Source organism: Leuciscus leuciscus (genome assembly GCF_965113295.1).
Source record: "Leuciscus leuciscus genome assembly, chromosome: 2".
Taxonomy (NCBI): Eukaryota; Metazoa; Chordata; class Actinopteri; order Cypriniformes; family Leuciscidae; genus Leuciscus; species Leuciscus leuciscus.
The window spans coordinates 60327634-60353731 of record NC_138726.1 but is presented as its reverse complement, the minus strand read 5'-3'; the positions used below and the strand labels follow the sequence as shown (position 1 = coordinate 60353731).

At 37.6% G+C, this 26098-nt stretch overlaps 5 protein-coding genes and 2 pseudogenes across 7 annotated transcripts in view; 5 read left to right on the top strand and 2 right to left on the bottom strand.

The window, feature by feature from the left end:
* Positions 1 to 405: 405 nt before the first annotated feature.
* LOC309483512 (aerolysin-like protein) lies at positions 406 to 5880 on the bottom strand (the record flags this gene model as incomplete). The annotated part of the gene is made up of 2 exons (XM_082149391.1): positions 406 to 1242; positions 5746 to 5880. The coding sequence occupies 2 exons, from the start codon at positions 5878 to 5880 to the stop codon at positions 406 to 408; spliced, it is 972 nt and encodes a 323-aa protein (XP_082005517.1).
* An 11730-nt stretch (positions 5881 to 17610) lies between these two features.
* On the top strand, positions 17611 to 18333 carry LOC309492506 (histone H1-like). Its single transcript, XM_082161526.1, has one exon. The coding sequence runs from the start codon at positions 17691 to 17693 to the stop codon at positions 18315 to 18317; it is 627 nt and encodes a 208-aa protein (XP_082017652.1). The 5' UTR covers positions 17611 to 17690; the 3' UTR covers positions 18318 to 18333.
* A 776-nt stretch (positions 18334 to 19109) lies between these two features.
* LOC309492519 (histone H2A-like) lies at positions 19110 to 19536 on the top strand (annotated as a pseudogene). The gene has a single exon. The product of its transcript is annotated as a histone H2A-like (transcript).
* Positions 19537 to 20347: 811 nt separating this feature from the next.
* On the top strand, positions 20348 to 20827 carry LOC309492512 (histone H3.2). Its single transcript, XM_082161535.1, has one exon. It carries the CDS (start codon positions 20372 to 20374, stop codon positions 20780 to 20782), a length of 411 nt encoding a protein of 136 aa, XP_082017661.1. The 5' UTR covers positions 20348 to 20371; the 3' UTR covers positions 20783 to 20827.
* Positions 20828 to 21251: 424 nt separating this feature from the next.
* Positions 21252 to 21598, top strand: LOC309492532 (histone H4). Its single transcript, XM_082161554.1, has one exon. It carries the CDS (start codon positions 21270 to 21272, stop codon positions 21579 to 21581), a length of 312 nt encoding a protein of 103 aa, XP_082017680.1. The 5' UTR covers positions 21252 to 21269; the 3' UTR covers positions 21582 to 21598.
* A 1387-nt stretch (positions 21599 to 22985) lies between these two features.
* Positions 22986 to 23423, top strand: LOC309492525 (histone H2B-like). The gene has a single exon (XM_082161547.1). The coding sequence runs from the start codon at positions 23000 to 23002 to the stop codon at positions 23372 to 23374; it is 375 nt and encodes a 124-aa protein (XP_082017673.1). The 5' UTR covers positions 22986 to 22999; the 3' UTR covers positions 23375 to 23423.
* A 1184-nt stretch (positions 23424 to 24607) lies between these two features.
* Positions 24608 to 26098, bottom strand: part of LOC309492435 (leukocyte immunoglobulin-like receptor subfamily A member 3) — a 64905-nt pseudogene continuing 63414 nt past the window's right edge. The window contains exons 9-11 of the transcript XR_014211756.1: positions 25586 to 25831; positions 24864 to 24974; positions 24608 to 24737 (exon numbers count right to left, since the gene is read on the bottom strand). The product of XR_014211756.1 is annotated as a leukocyte immunoglobulin-like receptor subfamily A member 3 (transcript). The remainder of the gene's footprint in view (positions 24738 to 24863; positions 24975 to 25585; positions 25832 to 26098) is intronic.

Genomic DNA, 26098 nt, shown 5'->3' with positions numbered 1-26098 from the left:
CAAACACTCCCGCAGCTCTGATCGGTCCACGCTGCTCCGATGCATCTCGAACAAGGCATCAACAATAATAGACGTTGCGTTACTATGGATGCTCATGGGTTTGCGAAAATAAATCGGCATCCAAACACGGCGAATCCAACGCGTTCGTGCATCTTGCCGTAACTTATATAGACGGATATTATAATCGAGCTGCTATTAGCTCGACTAGCTGCTATTTAAAAATGGCGGTCACAAGTTTCTGTTCAGTCTTGTTGGCCACGGTAACCCCGCCCCCAGCCTCTGACGCAAGCGGTTCTTTCTTGGCTCCGTTCTAGACCCTGCAATGATTTGGTGCTACTTAAGAACCACTTTTACTGGTTCGGAGCTGGTGCTTTGGCGGTGGAAAAACAAAGAACCGATTTGAAACTAGGCTCTGGCTCTGAACCAGCACCAGTTCTGCCTTGGTGGAAAAGGGGTATAATAAGTGATGCCTTTGTATGTGCCCTTGGTTCCATACTCAAACACACTGCCGTTCTTGCAGGTCATCTTCACTGTGCCAGTGTAAGGCAGGTCAAAAGTGGCTCTGCCAATAGTGATGGAAACATGCAGCTTCTTCCATGGTGGCACTTCTAAATCTGTAGTCAGAGTTTCGGTTCTCTCATCTGTGTTCTCACGACCATAAGTGCTTTCATTTCCAATGGTGACACTGAATCCTGTAGTACCTTCAGCAACCACTGGAATCCCAGCCTTCACTTCCATACTAAATGTTGCAGATAAACTTCCACTCACAGACCATGAAGATGTTTTGATCACTTTCTTTGAGGTTTCAATTTTTTGTTTTTGAGTGGCGGAGGAGTTGTTCCTGAAAGTGAGGGATTTGATTTCTTCTACTGTCACCTGTGGTATCAGTTGGTGGAGAGTGGGATAGTGGACATCGGTGAGAACTGCTGATTCAACTGCTTTGAGAAACATGAATCCCATGCAGTCAATGTCAAAACCACCTCTTCCTACAACTCCCAAACAAAATCCAGAGCCGACATCCATGGGATTTTCTCTTCTTAAACCCCAGCTTGTCATTTTTGCAAAAAATTTTCTCCCCTGACTGGTCTTGAATTTGATGGCTCCAAGACGTGTTCCTGCTCCGTTCGCCCACAGGGACAGTGAGGTGAAACACTCACCAGGTGTGAACTTGAACTCTTGATACGGTCCTCGTGCATCAAAGTTTGGACTTCGTCCACCAAATTCATTAACTCTCCCATTAGACTAGGCAGAATTTCTGAAAATGTGCTTATTTAAAGTGCTGGAGGCATTTTGTGATTATTTATATTGTACAACATTTCTAGGGGTATTAAGGGGTGCTGAATCCAAATCTGCTGTATATGAAGCTCAAAAATGTCCCAAAATGCCTCAAAATTGAGAAATTCAAAATGGCCGCCGCCACCAGGCTGAAATCTATTTTTCAATATATCTTTTTGACTAAACAAGGTACAAACATGAAATAAATGTGCTTTTGTAAGTTTTCCTACATGGGCAATTCAATGCCATATTCAGATTTGAGATGTCATGTGAAGAAACTGCTTAGATATTGCAAAAATAGTTGTTTTTAACTATGAACTATTATTAACTAATTAATAATTAAGTTATTATTATTAATATTATCAGGCTACTTTTACTTAGTTTGTATTTTGTTTTGAGGTAAAATGTGTCAAATGTGCTATAATGCACTCCCCGACCTTTGCCCTCCCCAATATCATCCCACCCCTCCCCTGAGCCAAAGTCCTTTTAGGCAAGTCGTGCCACTCGGCCGCCATCTTGGCAACGCCTCCGGGCAGCTATTTCGGACTAACAAGACCAGGCTCCTATCTAAATGAATGGGCAGAGAGTCAGAACTGCACTTTCACTGGTCACCGGGACATAAAAACTGCATGTATAGAAACAGCAGTAAAATATGATAAAAATCGCTGAAAAAGTTTGATGACTTTGCCCCAAAATAAGGTTTAAAACGCCTTTTTCCCCACAGGTTATACTTTTACTACGCATGCGCAAGGGTTCACGACACCAACTTCATATACGTCTCTATCCAGAATGCCGGTGTTGTGCAATATCAGAGACAATTTATATGGCAATATTCAATGTCAATATTGTTCTCCATTATTTAAATATAAGCAGGTTTGCACTTTATCAGTAACAACAATGTATTGTATAGATAAGTTGTTTTAACTATTCATTAAAATTAATCGGTTCAAAGGAGTAGTTCGCGAATTGGACTACGGTTGTGTGATTATCCCAGCAGTTAGGACATGGACATCCCACAAGGTTAGTGTCAACACAGAAAACATTACATCACTGGATAGGTTTTTTTCGTTTATTTAGAGTAATTTTATGTCAGCTGAATGTTCGGAACGCATTTCAGAGAAGATAAGGCAACGTATTTTAGCACAATTCACACCCAACGGTAATTCAGGGAAAAAAAAATCTCTGAATGCTCCAACATGAAACTTTGGTCTTCCGACCTTTTACCATCATGTCGTTTTATTTTGATTAATATGCGTGCGGGAGAGAGAGCAAGACAGCGCTTAATTTGGAGACGGTGAAGTCTTGTTTACACTTTCGCCTGGCTCCGAAGAGAGAGAGTGCGCGCGCGCGACCATCTCTCTCTCTCTCTCTCTCTCTCTCTCTCTCTCTCTCTCACCGATCAAATAAGACATATTTTGTGTCTTTTACTTAGAATGTAAGGTAACATATTTGTGGTCGATATAAAATGCTTTAACTACCTTTGTAGCTGTCGCAAAACCTTAACTGTGCGCATGCGTCAGTGGAACCAGACGATAGGCTTAAATGTTTCCCGGCTTGACTGTTAAAAGCAGATGATTGGCTTTCCAGCGGGAGGGGCGGGACATGTGCGTACAACCGCTATCTTTGCCGTTACGGGTTTTCCTTATATAGTTGTATTGAGGATTGAGGAAGTGGCATGTCTCTTATATAAATTGTCTCTGCCCGAGCTTAGCCTTTCTCACACTTCTCAGAACGGCTGATCGGAAACATATGACAGCTAACAGGTAAAGTCATGTCCAGTGTATATTTTCATAATGGGACATGTTTTCATAAACATCCCAAGGGGATCAATAACATTTCTATCTATATATCTATCTATCTATGTAGTTTAAATAATTGCAGTATATATTTTAGCATTTTTGATCACTAAAAGAAGCCTATTAGCGCGATTAGCTAGATGATATCAAAAGTCAGTAAACTTAACACACTTGCTTTTAACCTGACTGATTGGAGGAAAGACTTTAAATTTATTTCATTTAACCCTTTCGCACGTACGATCACACCGGTGTGATTAGAACGGTTAGTGCATCATGTGATCAAGTGCTAAATTCAAATGTGCTTTCGCACGTTGGCTGGCGCTGAGCCAGAGACAGGCGCGCTCAGAGCTGTCATATATCAAAACTTTTCAGTGTTTTCAACCACATAATGTTTATTTTAGGTTTCAGACATATAAATTCACATAAGTACTAAAAAAAAACAATACATTTAGAGTATGTAAAATACACACTGATGTCTATGGAAGAGGCAATAATAATCCTTTCCATTATAATTAGACACGTTTTATTCATATCAGATACACATTGTGTAAATAACTTCAAAGTTTACTCTATTCTTCTCCCAGTCACCTGCCACTTACTTTTATGTATTTCAGGAGAAGTGGATGAATTCATGTGTTGTAAATCCAACAGATCTGATTCTCTGAACTGCGCCTGGGGCACAAACTAACATGGCGGCGCCCATCGTGCATACAGCTCAACTAACGCAATCGTTATAAAGGTGTTTAAACAACAAAACACTTCCACTTGCATATATTTGACAATCGGATTATCAGATATTTCATGCCATAGCTAACACATTTGTGAATATTTTGAATAAAAAAGGAAAAATGACATAAAAGCAGATCATCATTCATGCTGAGGTCTAAATAACGGTCGCCTTGAAAAACTCACACTGGGGGGTGAGCCAGAATATTTTAAACTTACGTGTGAAAGGGTTAAATATGCTCTAAGTGATGTTGGGTGTCGTCACTTCTTGTTGGCGTTTAAAGTATTGTCAAACAAAACGGAGGCTAGCTAGACCCTCCCTCCTCCTCATCCGCACACTAACTCCCCAAACCCCACCCCAAATCCTTCTTGTCGGTTATTGTCTGGAACAGTTTATGTTCCGTGGTGCAGGTTAGCCCAGTTTGTTTTTGTTGCTGTTTGTGGAGCCTGTGGTGTCTGCAGAAACCATGTTTTTTTACAGTGTGTTCAGGGGACAGTTAGCTAGCGGATAGTGAGGAGATGTTTGCTGTATGTGACAAAAAATGTTTTTGCCTAAAAAATGCGTGACATCGCTTAGAGCACCTTTAATTTATTTAAATGTAAATCTCTTTGGGTATTGTTCTACTTGAACCATTCAATCCCTTTTAGTAATCCTTCATGAATTTTTTTTCTATTTTTTCTATTGAAACGCCTCCCACGGCCCATCTGCAATACCTCGGCGGCCCACAAGTTGGGAACGAACTCTTTCTTGTAGGTCTGAATTAGTCAATTGGCGACAAAAACCATGGCTGAAGAAATAGACCATAGACCATACCCAAGAAAGCTTAATGTCATCTGAGCCACAGTTATGTACAGTTATGTATCATATGCCAGGAAGACAATAAGAAAAATCTCATGACAGTTAGTAAGGATGGCCTCCAGTCAGCTGACACTATAAGACAGCTCCGGATGAAATTACACCATGACAATTTCCGAGATGCAACCAATCGACTTACTGAGATACTTCAAGGAGACTTGCATCAGCAATTCTTATGGCATAATGGTGTGATCGTATGTTCCAGGGACCAGCCTAGACTGATCACACCGGTTTGATCGTACGTGCGAAAGGGTTAAATGAAATAAATTTAAAGTCTTTCCTCCAATCAGTCAGTGTAAAAGCAAGTGTGTTAAGTTTACTGACTTTGATATCATCTAGCTAATCGCGCTAATAGGCTTCTTTTAGTGATCAAAAATGCTAAAATATATACTGCAATTATTTAAACTACACAGATAGATAGATAGATAGATATATAGATAGAAATGTTATTGATCCCCTTGGGATGTTTATGAAAACATGTCACATTATGAAAATATACACTGGACATGACTTTACCTGTTAGCTGTCTTATGTTTTCGATCAGCCGTTCTGAGAAGTGTGAGAAAGGCTAAGCTCGGGGGAGGGGTGGGATGATATTGGGGAGGGCAAAGGTTGGGGAGTGCATTACAGCACATTTGACACATTTTACCTCAAAACAAAATACAAACTAAGTAAAAGTAGCCTGATAATATTAATAATAATAACTTAATTATTAATTAGTTAATAATAGTTCATAGTTAAAAACAACTATTTTTGCAATATCTAAGCAGTTTCTTCACATGACATCTCAAATCTGAATATGGCATTGAATTGCCCATGTAGGAAAACTTACAAAAGCACATGTATTTCATGTTTGTACCTTGTTTAGTCAAAAAGATATATTGAAAAATAGATTTAAGCCTGGTGGTGGCGGCCATTTTGAATTTCTCAATTTTGAGGCATTTTGGGACATTTTTGAGCTTCATATACAGCAGATTTGGATTCAGCACCCCTTAATACCCCTAGAAATGTTGTACAATATAAATAATCACAAAATGCCTTCGGGGTTCTGATTTTGTGAAAATTGACCCTGTCTACATCTGAAAGCCAGACCTTGACAGCCTTCACCTGCGATTCTCCCACCCAGACTCCAATCTTCTCTAAAGTGGCACCGTTGTCCAAACCAGTAAATGAGAATGGATTACCTCCTTGTCCACCAATTTGTTGAAAAGTTGTTGTGTCAGACATCAAATCTGAAAATAATATAAATATACAATTTTATAATTTTATATAAATTAAATAAATTTAATATAAAAATAATATCAGATCAGAATTATTATCAGCTTTACACTTTATTGCAGTGTTTCCCAACCCAGTTTCTGTAGACACAACAACAGTACACGCTGGACTTCTTAATTGACCCATTCATTTCGGGTCTTGGAGTATCTACTAATAAGCTGAATTGAATCAGGTGTGTCTGAATAGGCAAGCATGCTAAATGTGCAGTTCTGGCATTCCTCTGGGAACAGGGTTGGGAAACATTAGCCGCTTTTCCACTGTCAGGCCGAACAGATCTAACTGTGGTAAGGAATGGTTATGTGGCGAGTAGGGCTGAGCAAATATGGGCAGAACTCTTTACTGCCCTAGTACTTAAAAAAGCCTTTTAAAGGTATACATGTGAATTAAACGTGGCACAATGGCCTTCATCATCACAGTATGCTAATGCCTATCTAGTGCAAGGGATTCATCAATATGCTGATTGAGGACTGTTGGGACACTCCAGGCACAGGATGGTTCTGCCGGGAGAGACAGAGTCGTTTGCACCTCAATGACACGTCTGTACCATTTGTCTGTATATTTAAACGCAACTTAATAAATAACTTTGCCTGCTTTAACTTTGTCTCTTATTTTTTTTCAGAGCTGGATATGTGTGAACATACATTCACATTTATATGGGAACATGTATGTGTAATATGTAAACAATAAAGGATAAAACTTTGTGAATATTACATGTAATGCTATTTTTGTCTTCATTTATATATGCATTTAATATACAGCCATACATGGTCAATGCATATATTGCAGTATATTGACAAATATAAGCACTAGTTTCCCATATATGGAAATGTATTATGAAATATATCACATTTTCTGTATATTCCCATATCTATTTTTTTCTTCTTTTTTTTTAATTAAAGGGTTTATACACTCTTATTAGATATTTTTATTTCAGAAATGTTGGAGCATGCAGGAATTGCAAAAATAAACATTTTCAAAACATCTTGCATATCGGTTTGAATTATCAACACTCAGTTCACTAAGGATTGAAGTGTGGTTATATCATGTCAAGTTAATAAGAGCTGCCTGAGCAAAACGTGGCTCAAAAATTCATAATGTAATTTACTCACATTTCATTCGAGGAGGATTCTCCATGCTGTCGTCACAATTAATTTGTTAGTGTCTCTTAATCCAGTCTCAGTCAGAGATGTGCTGTCAGACTCTTCAAAACCTACAGAGAGAAGTGACACAAATCAGGATGGTTAGATCCTCACCATGTCTTCCAGTAAAATGTAAAACGCGGTATATTTGTACAGAATACGAGGCAGAGTTCTTTATTAAATTCATTTAAGACAAAAGAATTACAGAAATAATGGATTCTAAACCTTAAATAAATTCCACAGTCAAGAGCAGGGGTAGGCAACCTAAGGCACGCGTGCCAACACTGGCACGCGGATGGTTAATCGCTGGCACGCAAGCAAATGCGAGAGAAGTGTATGTAGGCTATTTATTTCATTCAGATAAAGTAGTCTACCTGCACACAGATCTACATTTTGATGTAATAATTCCTCATAGTAAAAAAACACGGAACGCACATGTAGGAAACCTCCTGAATTACGGCCGTTTCATGCATATTTTTTTCTGCGTGCATGTTAATCAATGAGTGCATTCACACGGGAGCAGGAGCAGCGCGTGAGCAGCAGTGAAGCGCGGGTTTCGCCGCCGAGTCTATTTTGTCTGCGCTGCTCACGCTCAATGAAAGTGAAAGCACACTTTTGATGGACAAAATAAATATGATTTCAAACAAAAGTGCCAAAAATGCACAGAATGTGCATGTCTAGTGTATTTTAACATGAACTGGATTAGGTTATGTCAGAAAAGAAAATGAAGACTCAAATATTTATAAAAAATTGACCCATTTAAACTTGTTTTTATTATTCAGTTTGGGTAAAAGGACATGGTATTTTATTGAAAAAATATATATAGAAAATAAATATTTGTGTGTGCTGTAAAGTGTAAAATGAAATAATCGGCTAAAATTGGTATTGGCAGGTCAAACTCAATGAAAAATCAGAATCGACCTAGAAAATTGTAATCGGTGCATCTCTAGTTAGGAGTTATAAATACTATAAATTGTCTATCTAAATCTAAACCAAATTTCAAGAGAATATTTTAATTTTTTGTACTATTTCTGTGTTAGCCATTATGAAAATGTAAAATGTTTGTGTATTTATATGAGTGTGTGTGTGTGTGTGTTTGTGTTTGTGTTTGTGTGTGTATGTATATATATATATATATATATATATATATATATATATATATATATATATATGTGTGTGTGTGTGTATGTATATATGTATGCTAAATGTGTGTTGTGGCACAGTGATGAACTCGGAAACTTAAAAATGGCACTCTATGACAAAAAGGTTGCCGACCCCTGGTCAAGAGCCTGAAGCATATGAGGGAGAAACATCCAGAAAATCAAAATTGTGCTTTGTTGGTTTTGCATTCTTGTATTTTACAATCCCTAACAGACTCAAGAGCCAGCTGATGGGTCACTGATGCTCAGAGGGCTCAACCCCACAGACTTCTTCCAAGCATGCTTTGTAAGTTACGTATTTTCTCAAAGGCTATCTCAAAGGACCATGACAACATAATTATTGTATTATTTGATATTCCAGGGCTCTAGAGTGCGACCAAATTTTGTACGGGTGCGACTAAAAAATTGCCTAGGTCGCACCGGTGCTCCTAACGTCCTCGCATCCGCTGCCTCTCCACTAACTAAGCGTTTGTTCTCCTTTGACGGAACTCACACTCATGGGAACTCACACTCTTCTCTCACGCGGTGCCACAGCTCGCACAACACTACAGCCCTGCTTAATAAGTGACGACGGAGGACAGAATTAAACATTCAAACGTAGCCTGGTTACACTTAAGGTCTGTGATATTAGTCTGATTTTATTTTTGATTTCGGCTTCCAAAGATTAAAAAAATATATAGCCTATATTGAGGTAAAACCATTAAAAACTATAGCCGCATTCATTCTGTCTAGCGCAACTTCTTCCCTTCACAGCATTAGGGCTCTTACAGAGAGAGAGAGAAAAAAAAATCAACTTACAATTTGATTTTCTCAAAGGAATTGTGAGAAGCTTTAATGCGTGTCTGTAGTCATTCAAAAGGGTATAGCATGTTGTTGAATACTGTGTGTTCATGTTCCTCTAAACAATTTAAAGTTGTTAACAAGCAAAAAGGGTTTCTTATGGAGTGACATTGAAGTGTTACCTGTTTTTGGTCAATAAAAAAAAAAAAAAAAAAAAAACATTGAACTGTTGTTGTTTAATTTCTTTACATAAGACATTACATAAATATGTCATTTATTACTACTAAAAATAATTTGGTAATATAATAAATGTTTTATGTTTAACTTATTCTGTGAGTAGTATAATATTAATAGTAAACCTATATTAATAATAATAATAATAATAATGTGAAATAATGATTTTCAGTAAAGTCTACTAATGTAAGCTTGATTTGTGTACTGCACCCAACTTAACCTGTTTAGCTTCACCCTGTAAAAACTAAAATGGATTAGTGGAACGGGTTTCCATGCACGCATTCGCGGGCCATGACCCCAAAACCAGCTATTGTACTTTTAACATTTAACATCTGTAGCTATGAGGTCGACGAGGTCTGGACCCAGGGCCGGCGCGTCCATATAGGCGAACTAGGCAATTGCCTAGAGCGGCACTTTTGTAAGGGCGGCAAAATGTGTGCCAACCGGGAATGAACAATTCACAAAATATAGGCTATATGATTTGCTGAGCTGCCGCTGCGCCGCCCCCTGCTCTCACGAGTCATGACTGAGTGATGGGAAGTTCGGATCATTTTACTGACTCTCTTGTTCGATCTTGTTCATCAAACTGAACGAATCTTTATTTGAGTCATTTCGTTAATTTAAGTGGCTTTAAATGTTATACTTTTAACAGCCAAATTCCCCGATCACATCTGATCCACCTACGCAATGTTGATCATATTCTGAATTAAGAAATCATTATAATGCAGTCAAAAATAATTTACAGGGAACATAATAATTACTTTCCCTTCCGAGTCTTTCGTTCATTTGTCACCTGCAATGAACGCATTTATCAACCTGCAATTTCGATTTTCAAATTTCGCTTTTTCTTTATTTAAATTTCGTTTTTCTTTATTTAAATTTCGTTTTTTCTTTATTTAAATTTCGTTTTTTATTTTTTTAAATTTCGTTTTTCTTTATTTAAATTTTGTTTTTCTTTATTTAAATTTCGTTTGTCTTTATTTAAATCTACCCTTTACTGTGTCAGTATTTTTTTGTCAGAAAAAAATTAGACTACCTTAAAAGTAGCCTATTGCTTAAGTTAACAGACCTGTGTGTGTGCGTTTAATAAATAAGCCCTGCCCGCGTGAGGCGCGCCGCTTCCCGCTCGCTTCCCGATACTAAAAGTTTATAAATTCTGAACGTGTCGCGTCTCGCGTGTCCATCTATATTGCACCAAATGCGACACTGCACTCCCTTGTGAAGTCGATTGGATGAACGGTTCTCGAAATAATCAAAATGCAAACAGACAGACAGACAGACATATAGAGATTCCTGCCTTTATTCGAGAGAAGAATATGTTCAGCCCCCTCTCCCTGAAGCTTCAAATATTCGATGTTCATTACTACCGAAGCTTCGAAGCTCAAAAAATGGTATTCGGACCAGCCCTAGGGGCGGCACAATTGTTTTTCGCCTAGAGCGGCAGAAGTGCACCCGCCGGCCCTGTCTGGACCTCTGTATTATTAAGAGGTGTGTATAATAAAGGCTGTGAAATAATATAGTATAAACTCGACTCTAGTGCTGCGAGGATATTGCACAGCATCAGGATCATTTGATATTGGTCATAAAGTGCGAGACAAGATGCTAAACTAAACATTTCATAATTGAGATATAAATGTTAAACAACCAACAAATATAATCAGGCAAACATGTCAACTTTTGACTAATCTCCCCATTTTGAATTGAAAATAGGCCTATATAATTTACGTAACATCAGTGTATGCAAGAAATCTTAAAGTAGTCGGAGGGTGAGCAGACGATATTGATATAATAAAATAATCATTTAAAATGCTAAATAAAAGTGAAATAAAAACATTTCCTCACATAATTTATATTTATATATATATATATATATATATATATATATATATATATATATATATATATATATATATATATATATATATATTGATTTTTATATATTTTTGCATGCTAACTCACCAAGTGTTTTTATTTTTTATTAATATTATTAGTCAACACCTGCCCTCTCCTCGTCTCCATCAGTCTTTCTTTTTCTCTCCGTCTCGTTCTCTTGCTCTGTCTCTTCCCCTCCTAAAGCTGAGCTTTGACTGATAGTCTTTTCATTTCAGTCTGTGTCAGTGTAGAAAGCAAACATAGGGTCAACTTATATTTATATGTTTTATGAATCATTTAATTTACTGAAAGTAATTTACTGAAGGCTACCAGGAAAGCTAAGTTTATAAAATGTATTCACAATATGTACATATTCATAAATCTTATGCCCAATATGATAAAAAAAAGGCTTCGTTAAGTCCATGACCAGAAATGGATAGATGTGGGAAGCGTTCAGTGCAGAAAAAGGAAAAGGTAACATAATAACTGATAAACTTAACCAGATATTCTTCTTATTAATTTTTATTTTTATTATTTTTTATTAATCACTGCAAGTCTTTAAATTGATAATAATTTAACATCAAAATTGAAGTGTTTTTTTTTTTTAAGGGGCAAAGTGAAAGAATTTTGCTTGCCTGACCAGACAAGTAGCTTAAAACTTTAGTGATAAAATACTGAGGTAAAAATTCAAAATGTTGAGTTAAAAAACAAAACAAAAAATTCAAAATGTTGAGTAAAAAAAAAAAAAGTATAACATATTACAGTTATTTAACATAACACCACTGCGGGAGCTATTTTGATGAATATCATCAAGATTGAAAATGTTAGATTAATTTTAGGCTATAGTTCAATAAACAAGTAGCCTAATATTAAGTTACTTATAGTTTAGGCACATTATTGACTGTTTTAGTTCTATTTCACCGACGAACATGGTTCCATAGCGTCACGATCATTTCGATGATCAAATGACTTAGGCAATTATTAGGAAGGTCTATTGAATGATTATGATTTAGCGTTTGAATGAATGACTCATTAAGACTTCACTTGCCGCCGCTTATTGGCGGTTTAGTTTCATGTTTAAAAGTATCATTGATTTTATTTTTATATTCAGATATTTATTTAAAACATTCACCTCATAACATTATGCTATTTATTGCAGTTGTAATTTTGCAGTGTACATTATTTAATTTGATTGGTAACAGCCCCGTTTTTATTATAACTTAATTTATTGATCAAATGTAAGAATTTGACATGAAAGATGCATACATTTAATAAGGTAAAAAGAAAATCTGCCTTTTTATAAATGTAAATAACGCCCTGGGGTAAATATCACAAATATGCAGATTTACTATGTAAAAGCTGATAGAACACTGATGAGAATATTTCTTCAGAATGAAATATTCATAGGCTACCACCAAAAATCATCCCGGAATGAATTATTTTACATTTGATTATTCAATATCTGTACGTGAATACTGTTAGACCCTGAAAATCTTAAAGTTGTGTTTATTTTCATTTGTTTCATCTTTGTTCTATTAAATTTGGTTTTGTCCATTGCTTGTAATTAAGTTTATTTGTTATAATTTTATTACTGAATGTTTGCTTTTCTTTAATAACATTTGAACATAGTAAAGTCTTTGGCTTTTGCTGTGGTATCAAATATGTCACTGGCAGGCCTAATTCGAATCCTAAAATTTTGTAGCTTATTTGTTTGAATAAAAGGTTACATGGGCCAAAACAACAAAAGCTATAACAATTTAAAATCTTTTTATTATTATTATTATTATTATTATTATTGTGTTGGGTAATGAGTGTGGGCGCTAACACTGATCTTGCACACCCCTCAGCAAATGTGCAGTTGCGCTCCTGGTTACAGTATTTATTTATTTATTTATTTATTTAATTTATTTTGTAGGATACTGTACTGATATATTGGCAGAAGCTCATCCAGTAAGTCAGTCTGCTACTAAGCATTTACTAACCTTGTAAATATCGTTAATTGTACTTTAGCAGCCTAGGCGAATATGCAGTGAATATCAAACCTTAAATTAACTCTACTGCACATAGCCTATGCAAAGTCAATGCAAATGCCGTTAATTATTTTCCAAAATGGTCCAAATGTCATTCATGCACAAACTATTCATTGAGCACTAGCAAAAGTGTTTGTTTTCCAGTTGATGGTAGCAATCTTCCTCTAAACTATGAAAACATTTCATGTTTTCACCATGAATGAAACTGAGAAATGTCTTCTTTAATGTGAATTTTACATAAAACATTGCTATTGTATTAAACCTGTATATAAATATCATTACTAATTTTGGCAAAAAAAAGAAAGAAAAAAAAAAGCCATATATCCCCCCCCCAAAACTGCACAAAGAGTAAAACATTAATTAAAAAGTGATAGGCCATTAATAAAGTGATAAATAACTGTCATTAAATTATAGTATCTTACTACTATGCATTAGATAAACTTCATTAATTCCATCACTTTACCTCTGTCTTTATCCCCTTTTATCCTCTTCTCTTCTTTTTGACACTGTATCTATAGCAGACTATAATGCTAATTTATAATGTGTCATGTAAATTCGGCCATCCGTCACAATCAGGGAACTTGTCTTTCACTGTGTCTAGACCTGGCGAGCTGCCAGGCCAGTTTCTACAGCAACACTTGTGTGTGTAAAGCGCCCTAAAACAAAAGCAGTGCTGTCTACATTAGATAAGGCCAGAAGCGACGCTACACAACAAATTACCAACAACTGATCGAGCACGCTCTGTTTCTGACGCACTTCAAGCACTCGCGGGGCGGGGAAGAGTGATGCGCCGGACCGGAGTCGGGGGACTGTTAAGTTTTTTTTTTTTTTTTTTTGTGTGCTTTATTTGGTAGTATTTCGAATTAATGGGTTTAAAATAGTAGGCTATTAGTAAAAAAAAAAAAAAAAAAAAAAAATCATTTTGGCGCCCCTATGGCTGAGTGGAGCCCTATAGCATTTGCCTATTCCGCGGGCCGGCTACATTCGTAGGCAACATTCTAATAGGCTATTATAGCGTTATGCGTGTGTGTCAATCAACATTGCAGTTCCCGCAACCTCTGCCAAAAGTGTGTTCATAGTTTAGAATATTAAGCTTACAAAATGTTTATCATAAATTAAAAAAAGAGCCGCTACTGATTCAAGGCAATACAATTTACAGAGCACTGCTGAGACCGTTGTTTTTATTAAAAGTTTAAGTGGATATCCTTCTGGTGTTTTCTAAAAAAAATACAGGCCTATATGTAGAAACCATAGCCTAATTAACAAATAGTACCAGCAGAATCGATCTGAAATCAGACTGATGTTTTTGAAAAATTATCATAAAGTTGCATAAAATCAATTTAATTATTTATCCCATCTAAATAGATATTTTCAGTTAGATTTAGATTCCTTACCTGAACGAAATGACTGGGATTATGAAACCTGGGTGTTCCTGTCCTCAGAAAAGATTGATCTCTCCAGTAATATCCCTGAGACATGCCATTAAATACAGCGGCTGAGTTTCACTTTGACAGGTATGGGAGTGGCTAAGACAGGGGGGGTTGTGGTTTTCCTGGTTTCGCTTTAGCTTGGTTTGTTTTTCCACTGCAGTTAGTACTTCAAAGTGGGTGGGATTATAGACTGATCGTTATAAGGGGCTTGTTTGAGATAAGCAAAATCTGCGCTGAACCGATCACCGGTGATCAGCGCGATTCTTCAAAATATCTTTCTTTGTGTTCAGCAGAAGAGAGAAATTCATACAGGTTTGAAACAACTTGAGGGCGAGTAAATGATGACACAATTTTCAACTTTGAGGTGAACTAATCCTTTAATGATCATTGGCTTAAACAACCGTGATGTATTCTCTTAAAAAAAAAAAAAAAAAAAAGATTTTAAAACTCTGATATCATGTTTTATGTGTGAATATTCCCAAACTATCTGACAGTGCGATCTCTATGGGTTATGCATTGTAATTTTTATTTAAAAAGAAAACACATATGTCTGTATTAAAGAAAAAAGATTGATAATCATGTATTTGGAATGTAATTAAATAAGTAGCTACTTTGGGTGTCTTGTTCATTATATTTATTTTCATATAAAAGCAACAGAACTTTAGTGTTGTTTATTAGCAACACTGTGCACGAGCGTGGATCCCGCGATATCCATCTTTGATCTCACAGGTGTCAGACCCACTGCGAGAAGAGAGAACTGTCAGGTTGGGGTTAGGGGCATCACCACTTTTGAATAAGAAACAATATCAAGACTATAAAACTCGTCAAAACTCCGCGAATCACAACAAGCACCAGTGAGAACACTCGTTCAAATAGCGCACACACTCAAACCTGACTGCACATCACATTTTAGTGAAATCGGCCAAAAAGGAGCGGTACACCCCAGAATGTGACTTGACGCTGATTGGACTATATCCAGAGGCAGAACAAACAGTGTAAAGATCATCAATTATTAAATTAGTTCATTTCATCTATAAAGCAGTTCTGCAAAAAAGGATGTCATCGTCCAGCTCAGTTTAGTTCTCACACAGCAGTGCCAGTACAGTCAGATCAATAATATTGTTAAATATTAAGTATTCCCAACTAAGCAAGTCAGAGGCAACAGTGTCAAGGAAACAAAAATCCATCAGGTGACAGAATGGAGAAAAAACCAGGCTCAGTCAAAACAGAAGATGAGAGAAAATCAAATATTAGGATAATATAGATATTATTTAGGATATATATAGATACATAGATATGTAAATCAAAGAGTTTTGCTCTCTCTTCAGAGTTATTGAGTGGCTCTTAAAAGAGAAAAAACTGTGGCTTTCATATGAAGGTGTTGTTTTGGTCAGCTTGAAGCACACAAACATTATCCAAGCCTGTTTGTGACTCTTATCTTCGCTCAGCAGATGATCTGTCATTCAGATTCATTTTTCTCTAAATGTTTGAATAATATAAATTCACAAATTTGACTTGATAGTTTTGTCTAAACTCTAAACGATCAATCAGACGACAGAAGGCATGTAGTATCGTGTACAACAGGTTTATCATTTAAAGGCTTATTTGTGTATCAAATATGATAAAGTCGCTTCGGTTTCACCCAAGATTTCTGTCATCATCATTTACTCGCCCTGTTGTTCCAAACCTCAATGGCTTTCTTTCTTCTGTGGAACATTAAAGATAATAATTGTGTCCATACAATGAAAGTCTGTGGTCACTAACTGCTTACTTAATATCGAAATATATTGTGTTCTGTAGAATAATTTTCCCTTTACAAAAATGACACACAGACACAATTAAACAAAGTGAATATATATATATATATATATATATATATATATATATATATATATATATATATATATATATATATATATATATATATATATATAGGCTATATATATATATATATATATATATATATATATATTATTTTATTTTTTTTACAGCATTTAATAATCTAGATTAACGTTACATATTTTGGCCTCAGTCCCTGATGTTTTCAAATTGGAAAAAGCTCCAGAATTTAGGCATAAGAGGTTGAATAAACTTTCAAAAAACTGAGACCTGCAGCAAAACAAAATATTTCAATTGTTTTAACGTCATTAAATGTGTTCTGTTATAGTCTGAGCAAATCCGAGTGGAGACAGATGCAGTGATTTGGTTGAAACAAACCAGACGAGACCAGTTAACTCAACAATAATCCATTATCCTCATCATTTCAGTTCACACCATAATTTAAAAAAGAAAAGCGATCTATCTAAATAAATATATCAAACATAATGGCCCATTGTACATACATGACTATGTTATGAATTAGCATGTAGTTAAAAGTAAATTATGACTGTGGTGTCTCTTGCTTTAGATTAGCAATAATTTCCATTTACATGGTTCCCTAAGAGATGAATGGCGAATCAGTAGACACAAATTCTTTATTACAATTAAAATATTTATGTCGTGATATGATGCTGGCCCACATCAACGATGTATTTAACGTGTTTAATGAGATAACATATGGATAATCTAACCGAAGATAAGGGCCACAGACAGAGTCGGAGACTCCGGATGATGTTCGTGTGCTTCAAGCTGCCCAAAACAACAGCTGTATGAAAGCCTCCTAACGCTCATCACTGATGCTGACTTCATTGAAGTCTCTTTTAGACTGTTTTCTGAGCACACAAATGACGCGTTCAGGCTTTTATCAACTGTTCCATTAAAACTATCCTTCAGATTTGAACACGGCTTTCCCCCGCGGCTGATGCTCGCCTTGGATTTGGTCTGACGAAGGCAAAAGTAACGTTTCCTCTTCGCGTTTTTGAGTCTCTAATAAAAGCCCAGAACCTCTGCTTGGTGTTCACTTAGTTTTGATTGTGACAAACTAGTTAACAGCTCCAATTTTGCCCCAAATGTAAGAGAAGAAAACACAAGCGTCAGCGAGCAGCAGACACCGAGCGGGGCAGGTTGAGTCTACGAGGTTCTCATGTGTCATTTAAGACCGCAGCGCCGCTCGAGCGCTTTTCATTCATTGCTGAAACCAGACAGAGTTTATCAGATCCGATCAGAGAGAGAGAGATGGCAGAAACCGCCCCAGCCCCCGCTGCTGCCGCCCCGGCCAAAGCGCCCAAGAAGAAGTCCGCTGTGAAAGCCAAGAAAGCAGGTCCAGGCGTCGGCGAGCTGATCGTCAAGGCTGTGTCCGCATCCAAGGAGAGGAGCGGTGTGTCCCTCGCCGCCCTGAAGAAAGCGCTCGCTGCCGGTGGATACGATGTGGAGAAGAACAACTCCCGCGTCAAGATCGCCATCAAGAGCCTGGTGACTAAAGGCACCCTGGTTCAGGTCAAAGGGACCGGTGCCTCAGGCTCCTTCAAACTCAACAAGCAGAAAGCAGAGACCAAGAAGAAGCCCGCCAAGAAAGCGGCTCCTAAAGCCAAGAAGCCCGCAGCCAAGAAACCCGCTACCGTTAAGAAGCCCAAAACTGCAGCAGCGAAGAAGCCCGCCGCTAAGAAATCCCCGAAGAAGGTGAAGAAACCCGCCGCTAAGAAGGCGACGAAGAGCCCGAAGAAGGCCAAGAAACCAGCGACTCCTAAGAAAGCAGCCAAGAGCCCAAAAAAGGCAAAGGCAGCCAAACCCAAAACGGCGAAACCTAAAGCAGCAAAACCTAAAGCCGCCAAGCCTAGAAAGGCAGCTCCCAAGAAGAAATAAATCTAACGTTACTGTTTGTTCCTCAACGGCTCTTTTCAGAGCCAACCACTGACTCCGAGTAAAGAGCAAAACTCATGTTTTTGAATGATTTGGTAATTCTGGAATCAAATAGCCAAATATGTGACTTTCGAGACTCAACAAATTTAAGTTTAGGTAGAACTCAAGTAAATCATATTTATTCGCAAGAAATTGATTGAAAATGGCCAAAAAGCTTGTTAGATTTCAAAGCAAACAGTTATCACAGTTCGACTCAATGATGTTGATTAACAGTACATATTATAATTTATACACAAACTATTATGCTGGAGAAACGTGGCAATTCAAACAACCCCACAAACAATAATGGCGGTGATAAAATTATATTATTACATTAAGGGTAATAATACTCTACAGTATCAGATCTGGTCAGTGTGAACAAGTGTATGAAATGTTTAGCACTTTTGGTAGAAACAGCGTATAATATCCATTGTTGTACTTATTTGAATTTTCTATCAAACATTTCAGTGATTCAGTCTCTGGATACATTATACGTTTATCTCTGTAAAGCTGTTTTGAAACAATCTACATTGTTAAAAGCGCTATATAAATGAGAATGACTTGACTTAATTTAATCTTCTGTCTAGTCAATACATGTGATCATTCCAAAAAGGGGGTTGGGTTTTTGAGGGAAGTTCAGTGATTGGTTTAAAACTTATCACAGTGTAAACCAATGGGCGACTGGTACTTTCGTTTAAAGCTAGTATGGGAGCCGTGACTATTCTTCATTCTGTTAACTTAATCAGGGTATTCTGTTGTAGTTTCTGATTTTAATAATGAGTGGAAGAGGTAAAACCGGGGGAAAGGCTCGCGCTAAGGCCAAGAGTCGCTCTTCCAGGGCGGGACTGCAGTTCCCCGTCGGCCGTGTTCACACAGGCTTCTCCGCAAAGGCAACTATGCCCAGCGCGTCGGTGCCGGAGCTCCGGTGTATTTGGCCGCTGTGCTCGAGTATCTGACCGCTGAGATCCTGGAGTTGGCTGGAAACGCCGCTCGGGACAACAAGAAGACCCGCATCATCCCTCGACACCTGCAGCTGGCGGTGCGCAATGACGAGGAGCTGAACAAGCTTCTGGGTGGCGTGACCATCGCTCAGGGTGGTGTGTTGCCCAACATTCAGGCCGTGCTGCTGCCCAAGAAGACAGAGAAGCCCGCGAAGGCCAAGTAGACTGACCGAAACTTCTCTTCAGACCAAAGGCTCTTTTAAGAGCCACACAATTCCCCAAGAAAGAGTGAATTCATTTACCCGATTTTTATTTGATTTTCTATTTAAGTCCCTTTGATAAAACAAATAAGAAAGTTGCTGCAGAATGCACATGAATATACTTTTATGAATAGTAACCATTAATAGTTATTGTACAATGCTCGACATAAAAAAATAAATAAAAATAAAATAAAATAAAAAACTCACAGGCTGAAGTTTGTTTCTTGTCTGAGATTCCATTATACATGTTCATTTCAATTATTAAAATTTGACTACAAATACACATGGTCCTCAAATATTATTATTACTTATTTATTTTGAAAGTAAAGCATTTTCTAACTAACCACTACACTTTGTGAGGGTTTAATGAGGGCGTTATGAAAATGTAGTTTTACTGGCATTGCTAAAATATTTAAGCTAATATATTGAGTGATGATATAAGTATCTGTACTTGTCTAAGTTTTTTACTATATTTCCACAAGTACGTCCAATTAGTTTGTAAGAAACATTAAAAATCACCTATTTTGGTTTGCACATTTAAAACTGATTTCGCCTAATGTATTTTCGTGGATACAGAGAAAAAGCAAAGCACGTTTGGGCGGGAACCACAAACTGACGTCACTTGTTTGAAAACAGCCATTGGCCAACTGTCATTTACAGACGCCAGACAATAACCAATCAAATGCTTCTGAAGCAAAGCCATCCAATGAGCGCATGGCAGCCCTGGGCTTAAATAAGCGCTGTGTTGTATTATTTGTAACTATTCATTTCTTCGTCTTGTTCATAATCACAGTCACAACAGATCTTCTGAAAAATAATGGCAAGAACTAAGCAGACCGCTCGTAAGTCCACTGGAGGTAAAGCCCCGAGGAAGCAGCTGGCCACTAAAGCCGCCCGTAAGAGCGCTCCCGCTACCGGTGGCGTTAAGAAGCCTCATCGTTACAGGCCCGGTACCGTGGCGCTGAGAGAGATTCGCCGGTACCAGAAATCCACTGAACTGCTGATTCGAAAACTGCCCTTCCAGCGCCTGGTGAGAGAAATCGCTCAAGATTTCAAGACGGATCTGCGCTTCCAGAGCTCGGCTGTCATGGCCCTGCAGGAGGCGAGCGAGGCTTATTTGGTGGGTCTGTTTGAGGACACCAACTTGTGCGCCATCCACGCCAAGAGAGTCACCATCATGCCCAAAGACATCCAGCTGGCCCGCCGCATCCGCGGAGAGCGCGCTTAAGTCCACAGCAGTCACACAAACCCAAAGGCTCTTTTAAGAGCCACCTCATTAACTCTATGAAAGATGATTTCCATATCATGGTGTTTTGAAATCGGAACTTCATATGCCACGGTGGTCTTATAAAATGCTATTTTTATGTATTACTTAAATCTAAAAGCAAACTTAAGGAAATGAACTGTGGTTTTAGTGTTATGCTACTATAGTTAATATGTAGTCAAAATGACTGAAGCCCTATAGTTATATTTTTTTTAATACGGGTTTATTATATAGTTAAATTATAGAGTTATTGATATTACTTAAATTCTACTTATTTCCACTAGTATCAAGCATCAAAAGACTGACCTCGACTTGGTAATGCGTAACTGGTGACGTTTACTAGAACTGCCCATGAATGTGGTTTCAACTAGGTCCGCTAACTGACTATAACTCCTCTTTTCTAGTGGTTTGACTTCCATCTGCTGTTGTGAGTTGAAGAGTATCTGTCGTCATGTCTGGACGAGGAAAAGGCGGGAAAGGACTCGGGAAAGGAGGCGCTAAGCGTCACCGAAAGGTTCTTCGCGATAATATCCAGGGAATCACTAAACCCGCTATTCGTCGTCTTGCTCGACGTGGCGGCGTCAAGCGTATTTCTGGCCTGATCTATGAAGAGACTCGCGGTGTGTTGAAGGTGTTTCTGGAGAACGTCATTCGTGATGCTGTGACTTACACTGAACACGCCAAGAGAAAGACCGTCACCGCCATGGATGTTGTGTACGCGCTGAAGCGACAGGGACGCACTCTGTACGGGTTCGGCGGTTAAGAGATCCACGAAGAAGAAAAACACAACGGCTCTTTTAAGAGCCACACACACTTACACACAAAGAACAAGATACTAGCTGGTGAAATTATATTTTTGTAATTAATTATTGTGCTTTCCTTAAACGTTACCTCAAAATGATTAAGCAAGTACAAATAATAAACTTAACGTTACTCACGATTCTGCTTTGCTTTTCAAAGAGTTGTGGGCGTTCGTTGTCATTGTGCAACATTTTTATGTAGTTCACTATTGTTCTTACATTTGTATATGCATGTCTTTCAAAATGCAGTTTATTCTTCACTGTAGTGGACTTTTTAGTGAATTTCTAGCACAGCACGTGTTTTTCAGCCTGGATGTCCTGTAAAGTCAAATTCAGGGCTTTCCACAGATAGCAAATGTTTGGAGGTTTTATCACTTCTGCTTGGTCTTTAAAAATGACTAGCATTAATTTAACACTCGTATGGAAAATTATAATATTTTGTAATTATCATTTAAATCAGACTTGCCTTCAAGTTGTTTGTCATAAATCAACATCTCGGGAAAAATATATGGGCTTTTTGGAGACGAGGTGTCTAGGGTAGGAAATTATACATCGATATTCCTATGAATGTAGAACACTTCATCATGTTGCCCCAAGAACACATTAATGCTAATTAGATACAGTTAGATACATTGTGTTGAATGGGAATGGCATTTATGGCCATGTTTACAGGCATAATTAAGTGCATGAAGTATACATTACATTATATCTTTCATAACATAGCTGAGAATCATCTTTGCACAACGTTTGATTAAACAAATCCTGAAACTTCCCATAGTTTTTGCCTAAACATGTAATTTCTTGTAATTTTATTTTTAAACAACTGGACACAGCATAGCATATGAATAAAATATATTTTTTTCAATCTGTTTCTTATGTTATCTTATGCTGTAAACAATGAATGACATGGAAAAATACAACAAAACGTTTCTGGGTCGCAAGGGAATATGCTGATCTTTCAAAGCACAGTATTGTGCAATTATAGTGAATTCATGGAGTTTACATTGAGTAATAATACATTGTGTTATTTCTGCTTCTACCTGTTATTATCCGCAGATTACCTGGTTAAAGATTTCTGAAGTTATTCACACATTTTCTTATTCATTCCGAAAAAAAAATGCGGGAAAATGAAACAAAGGAATGGAGTCGATGTGGGGGATGGACGGTATTTATAGATGGGCGTGATTAATATTTTAAAGCTTCTGATTGGTCTGCCTACAAGTCAGTGAATGTGTAATGTGGCCAATGAGGTCATTATATGGGTTGAAGACTCACAATCAGAGCCTCGTTCTTCCCTTTGTAAATTAGCATAGAGCAGCGCATAAAGCCAGCCTGCAGTGATTCAGCTTTATGTTCTCTGAGTTTCTCTGACTGAATCATCATGCCTGAACCAGCGAAGTCCGCACCCAAGAAGGGCTCGAAAAAGGCCGTCACTAAAACCGCCGGCAAGGGCGGAAAGAAGCGCAGAAAGTCCAGGAAAGAGAGCTACGCGATCTACGTGTACAAAGTCCTGAAGCAGGTTCATCCCGACACCGGGATCTCCTCCAAGGCGATGGGAATCATGAACTCTTTCGTCAACGACATCTTCGAGCGCATCGCCGGTGAAGCGTCTCGTCTCGCTCACTACAACAAGCGCTCCACCATCACATCGAGAGAGATCCAGACCGCCGTGCGTCTGCTGCTGCCCGGAGAGCTGGCCAAACACGCCGTGTCTGAGGGCACAAAGGCGGTGACCAAATACACCAGCTCCAAGTAGAGGAGTCCGCTCAACACACACACACAAAGGCTCTTTTAAGAGCCACACATATTATCTGTGAAAAGAGCTTTAATTTTACATTATCTTCTCAGACAAAAATAAAACCTATCATCCGTCCTTCTGTGTTTATTGCTGATGGAAAAGTTACAAGCATTTTTCTTTTGATTAAGATTTTATGTATTCACTCTAACAGCATATTGGCTTTGATCTTCAGCTAATGTAATTAAGTTCAAAACTTTTTCAACATTTAGTTTTGAATATTGTTTTTCTGCACAATCAGCTTTGTTTTACAGTAGCAGAAACTCTTCTGAGGAATACTCTCAACACTATTGTTGATCCTGTAGAGGAAGATGATGATGATGATGATGATGTGAAACTTGTGCTCCAGTAGTGCTGGGATTTACACACATGATCATGTCAACATTCACATCTTCCTCCACCAAACACAAACCACAGATCAGATTTCCACTGTGAGTAACATTTATTATGAGTTTCATAATGAAACCATAATGACACTTTATTCTTTTTTTCTTTTTTTTGTTGTCTACCCTTTTTTAATTAAATTGCTTGTGTCGTGTGTAAGACTATGTACAGTTGTACAGTATGTTTCTATTTATTCCTGTAGCCTCTTGGCCAGGTCATGTTTGTAAATGAGAAGTGGTTCTCAAACAGTTTACCTGGATAAATAAAGGGTAAAAAAAGAAAAGAAAATTTAATTACTGTATAATTTTACCCAATGCTTCTCTTTTAGTCTCTTAGTCAAGCCAAAAAAAAACCATGAATTCAATTATTTAACAAAGTAATTTGATTATAGTCTTGATCAGAGGCAAGTACTGCTGGTTCAACTCTTTCTGAGAGTTTGAGTCTGTAATAAACTACAGTCAAATACATTTATTTTGTTTGTCCCCGAGTGTCTTTAAAGGGAAACTGTCAACAAAGAATTTGGTGAAATGCTTTCAAATTATTTAATTACAGATATATAATGATGTATTAAATTATGACTGAAACATTAAGACATTGTTTTTGAAATACTTGATGGTTTACAAATGTGAAAAACCAAGAAAAACACCTCTAATAAACACTTAATAATTTCAACAGTTATTCATTTATACAGAATAAAACTATAACTAGAACAAGCAACAGTATCATTGTCAAGCTTTCACTAACAGACTAACAACATGAGGTTATGACAAATATAAAGCTTATATAAAGAAGAATGAACTACAATATTTTCAAACCACGTTAAAGGACAAATAAATGCTGACAGAACATTCAAACATGTGGACAGAATTAACTCTTTAATATCAGATTGAAGTTTCTTCCTCTGTTACGGCGTACAGACTTTGGTCTTCAGGAGATGAAACTGAAATACACATAAATCATTGATTCAGTGAGAGAGGGAGAGGGAGAGAGAGAGAGAGAGACAGAGAGACAGAGAGAGAGAGAGAGAGAGAGAGAGAGAGAGAGAGAGAGAGAGAGAAAGTTTTACCTCTCGCTCTGTAACATTTGTAAAGCAGCACGACTGTCGCTAGCAGATACGGAGAAGCTGCCAGAAGAGAACTGAGGATTTTGAGGACAGAAATCTGACCTGAACGTGACACTGGAAAACAGAAACACAAGAACATTATTGAGCAACATTACAGAGCTCTGAAGGGCTGAAAAGTCAGGTTTTAACAGGAAAGTCTCTCACAGTCTCTTGATTTCATTGAATTGAGTGATGTTTTTTTTTATATATAAGGTGTTGATTTCACTATATTTCAGCATATTCTGCATGTGATTTGATAGTTCAACTTCACAGTTCTGTCATGAACTCTCTGAGTGTTTGGCATGGTAATGGATATGACAGTGTTGATATGTTCGGTCTTGAAGGAATAGATCTGCTACGCTGCTGTGAGCAAGAAAGACATGCTGTACAAAACACATGAATTACCCGTAGCAGATCTACACAGGTGGAGCTGGGGAAGGTGGAGGGTTTCTGAAAGCGCACAAGCTCATTGGCTGCTGATACAGCAGGAACCAATCAGCTGTGCCCTATAGAGAATGATGTGATTGCAGACTGAGTTAAAGGCCGGTCAGCCAGCGCCATCTAGAGTTTCATGACAGAACTTTGTATTTGTCAATCCCTGATTGTCTCCAGCAGAAATAAGAGACAGAGACTCATATATATGAATAGTGTGGCGTATCTCATCAGATGCTCATGAATAAAATAACCTCTGACTGAGATCCAGCTGTGGAGTGACTGTCCTCTCTCTGTTTTACAGTAGTAGAAACCCTCATGTGACTTTGAGACAGTAGTGATGCTCATCTCTCCTGTCGTCTGATTCTGGATCAGTGATCCGTCTTTATAGAAATCAGCGCTGAGGATCGGGGAGTTTGTAGATCGATGTAAACAGTGTAGAGTCAGAGTCTCTCCCTCAATCACAGGATCAACAGAACTCTCCAGAATCACCTCACCGTCTACAAACACAAGAAATACATCAACAGATGTAGTGATGATACAGGCTGTGTTAATCAGAGCCATACTTCAATTATTAATAAGATCTGGAGGGTCAAAATGTTCACTACCTTTAATCTGAGAAACTTTTATTCAGCAAGGATTCATGATCAAATGTGACGCATTGATCAAAAAAGACATTTATGTTACAAAAGATTTATATGTCAAATAAATGCTGTTCTTCAAACTTTCTATTCATCAAAGAAGAAAAAAAGCATCACGTTTCAACC

Excerpts from the sequence above, each read along its gene's own strand:
- LOC309492506 (XM_082161526.1), top strand. The coding sequence starts at position 17,691 with ATGGCAGAAACCGCCCCAGCCCCCGCTGCTGCCGCCCCGGCCAAAGCG.
- LOC309492512 (XM_082161535.1), top strand. The coding sequence starts at position 20,372 with ATGGCAAGAACTAAGCAGACCGCTCGTAAGTCCACTGGAGGTAAAGCC.
- LOC309492532 (XM_082161554.1), top strand. The coding sequence starts at position 21,270 with ATGTCTGGACGAGGAAAAGGCGGGAAAGGACTCGGGAAAGGAGGCGCT.
- LOC309492525 (XM_082161547.1), top strand. The coding sequence starts at position 23,000 with ATGCCTGAACCAGCGAAGTCCGCACCCAAGAAGGGCTCGAAAAAGGCC.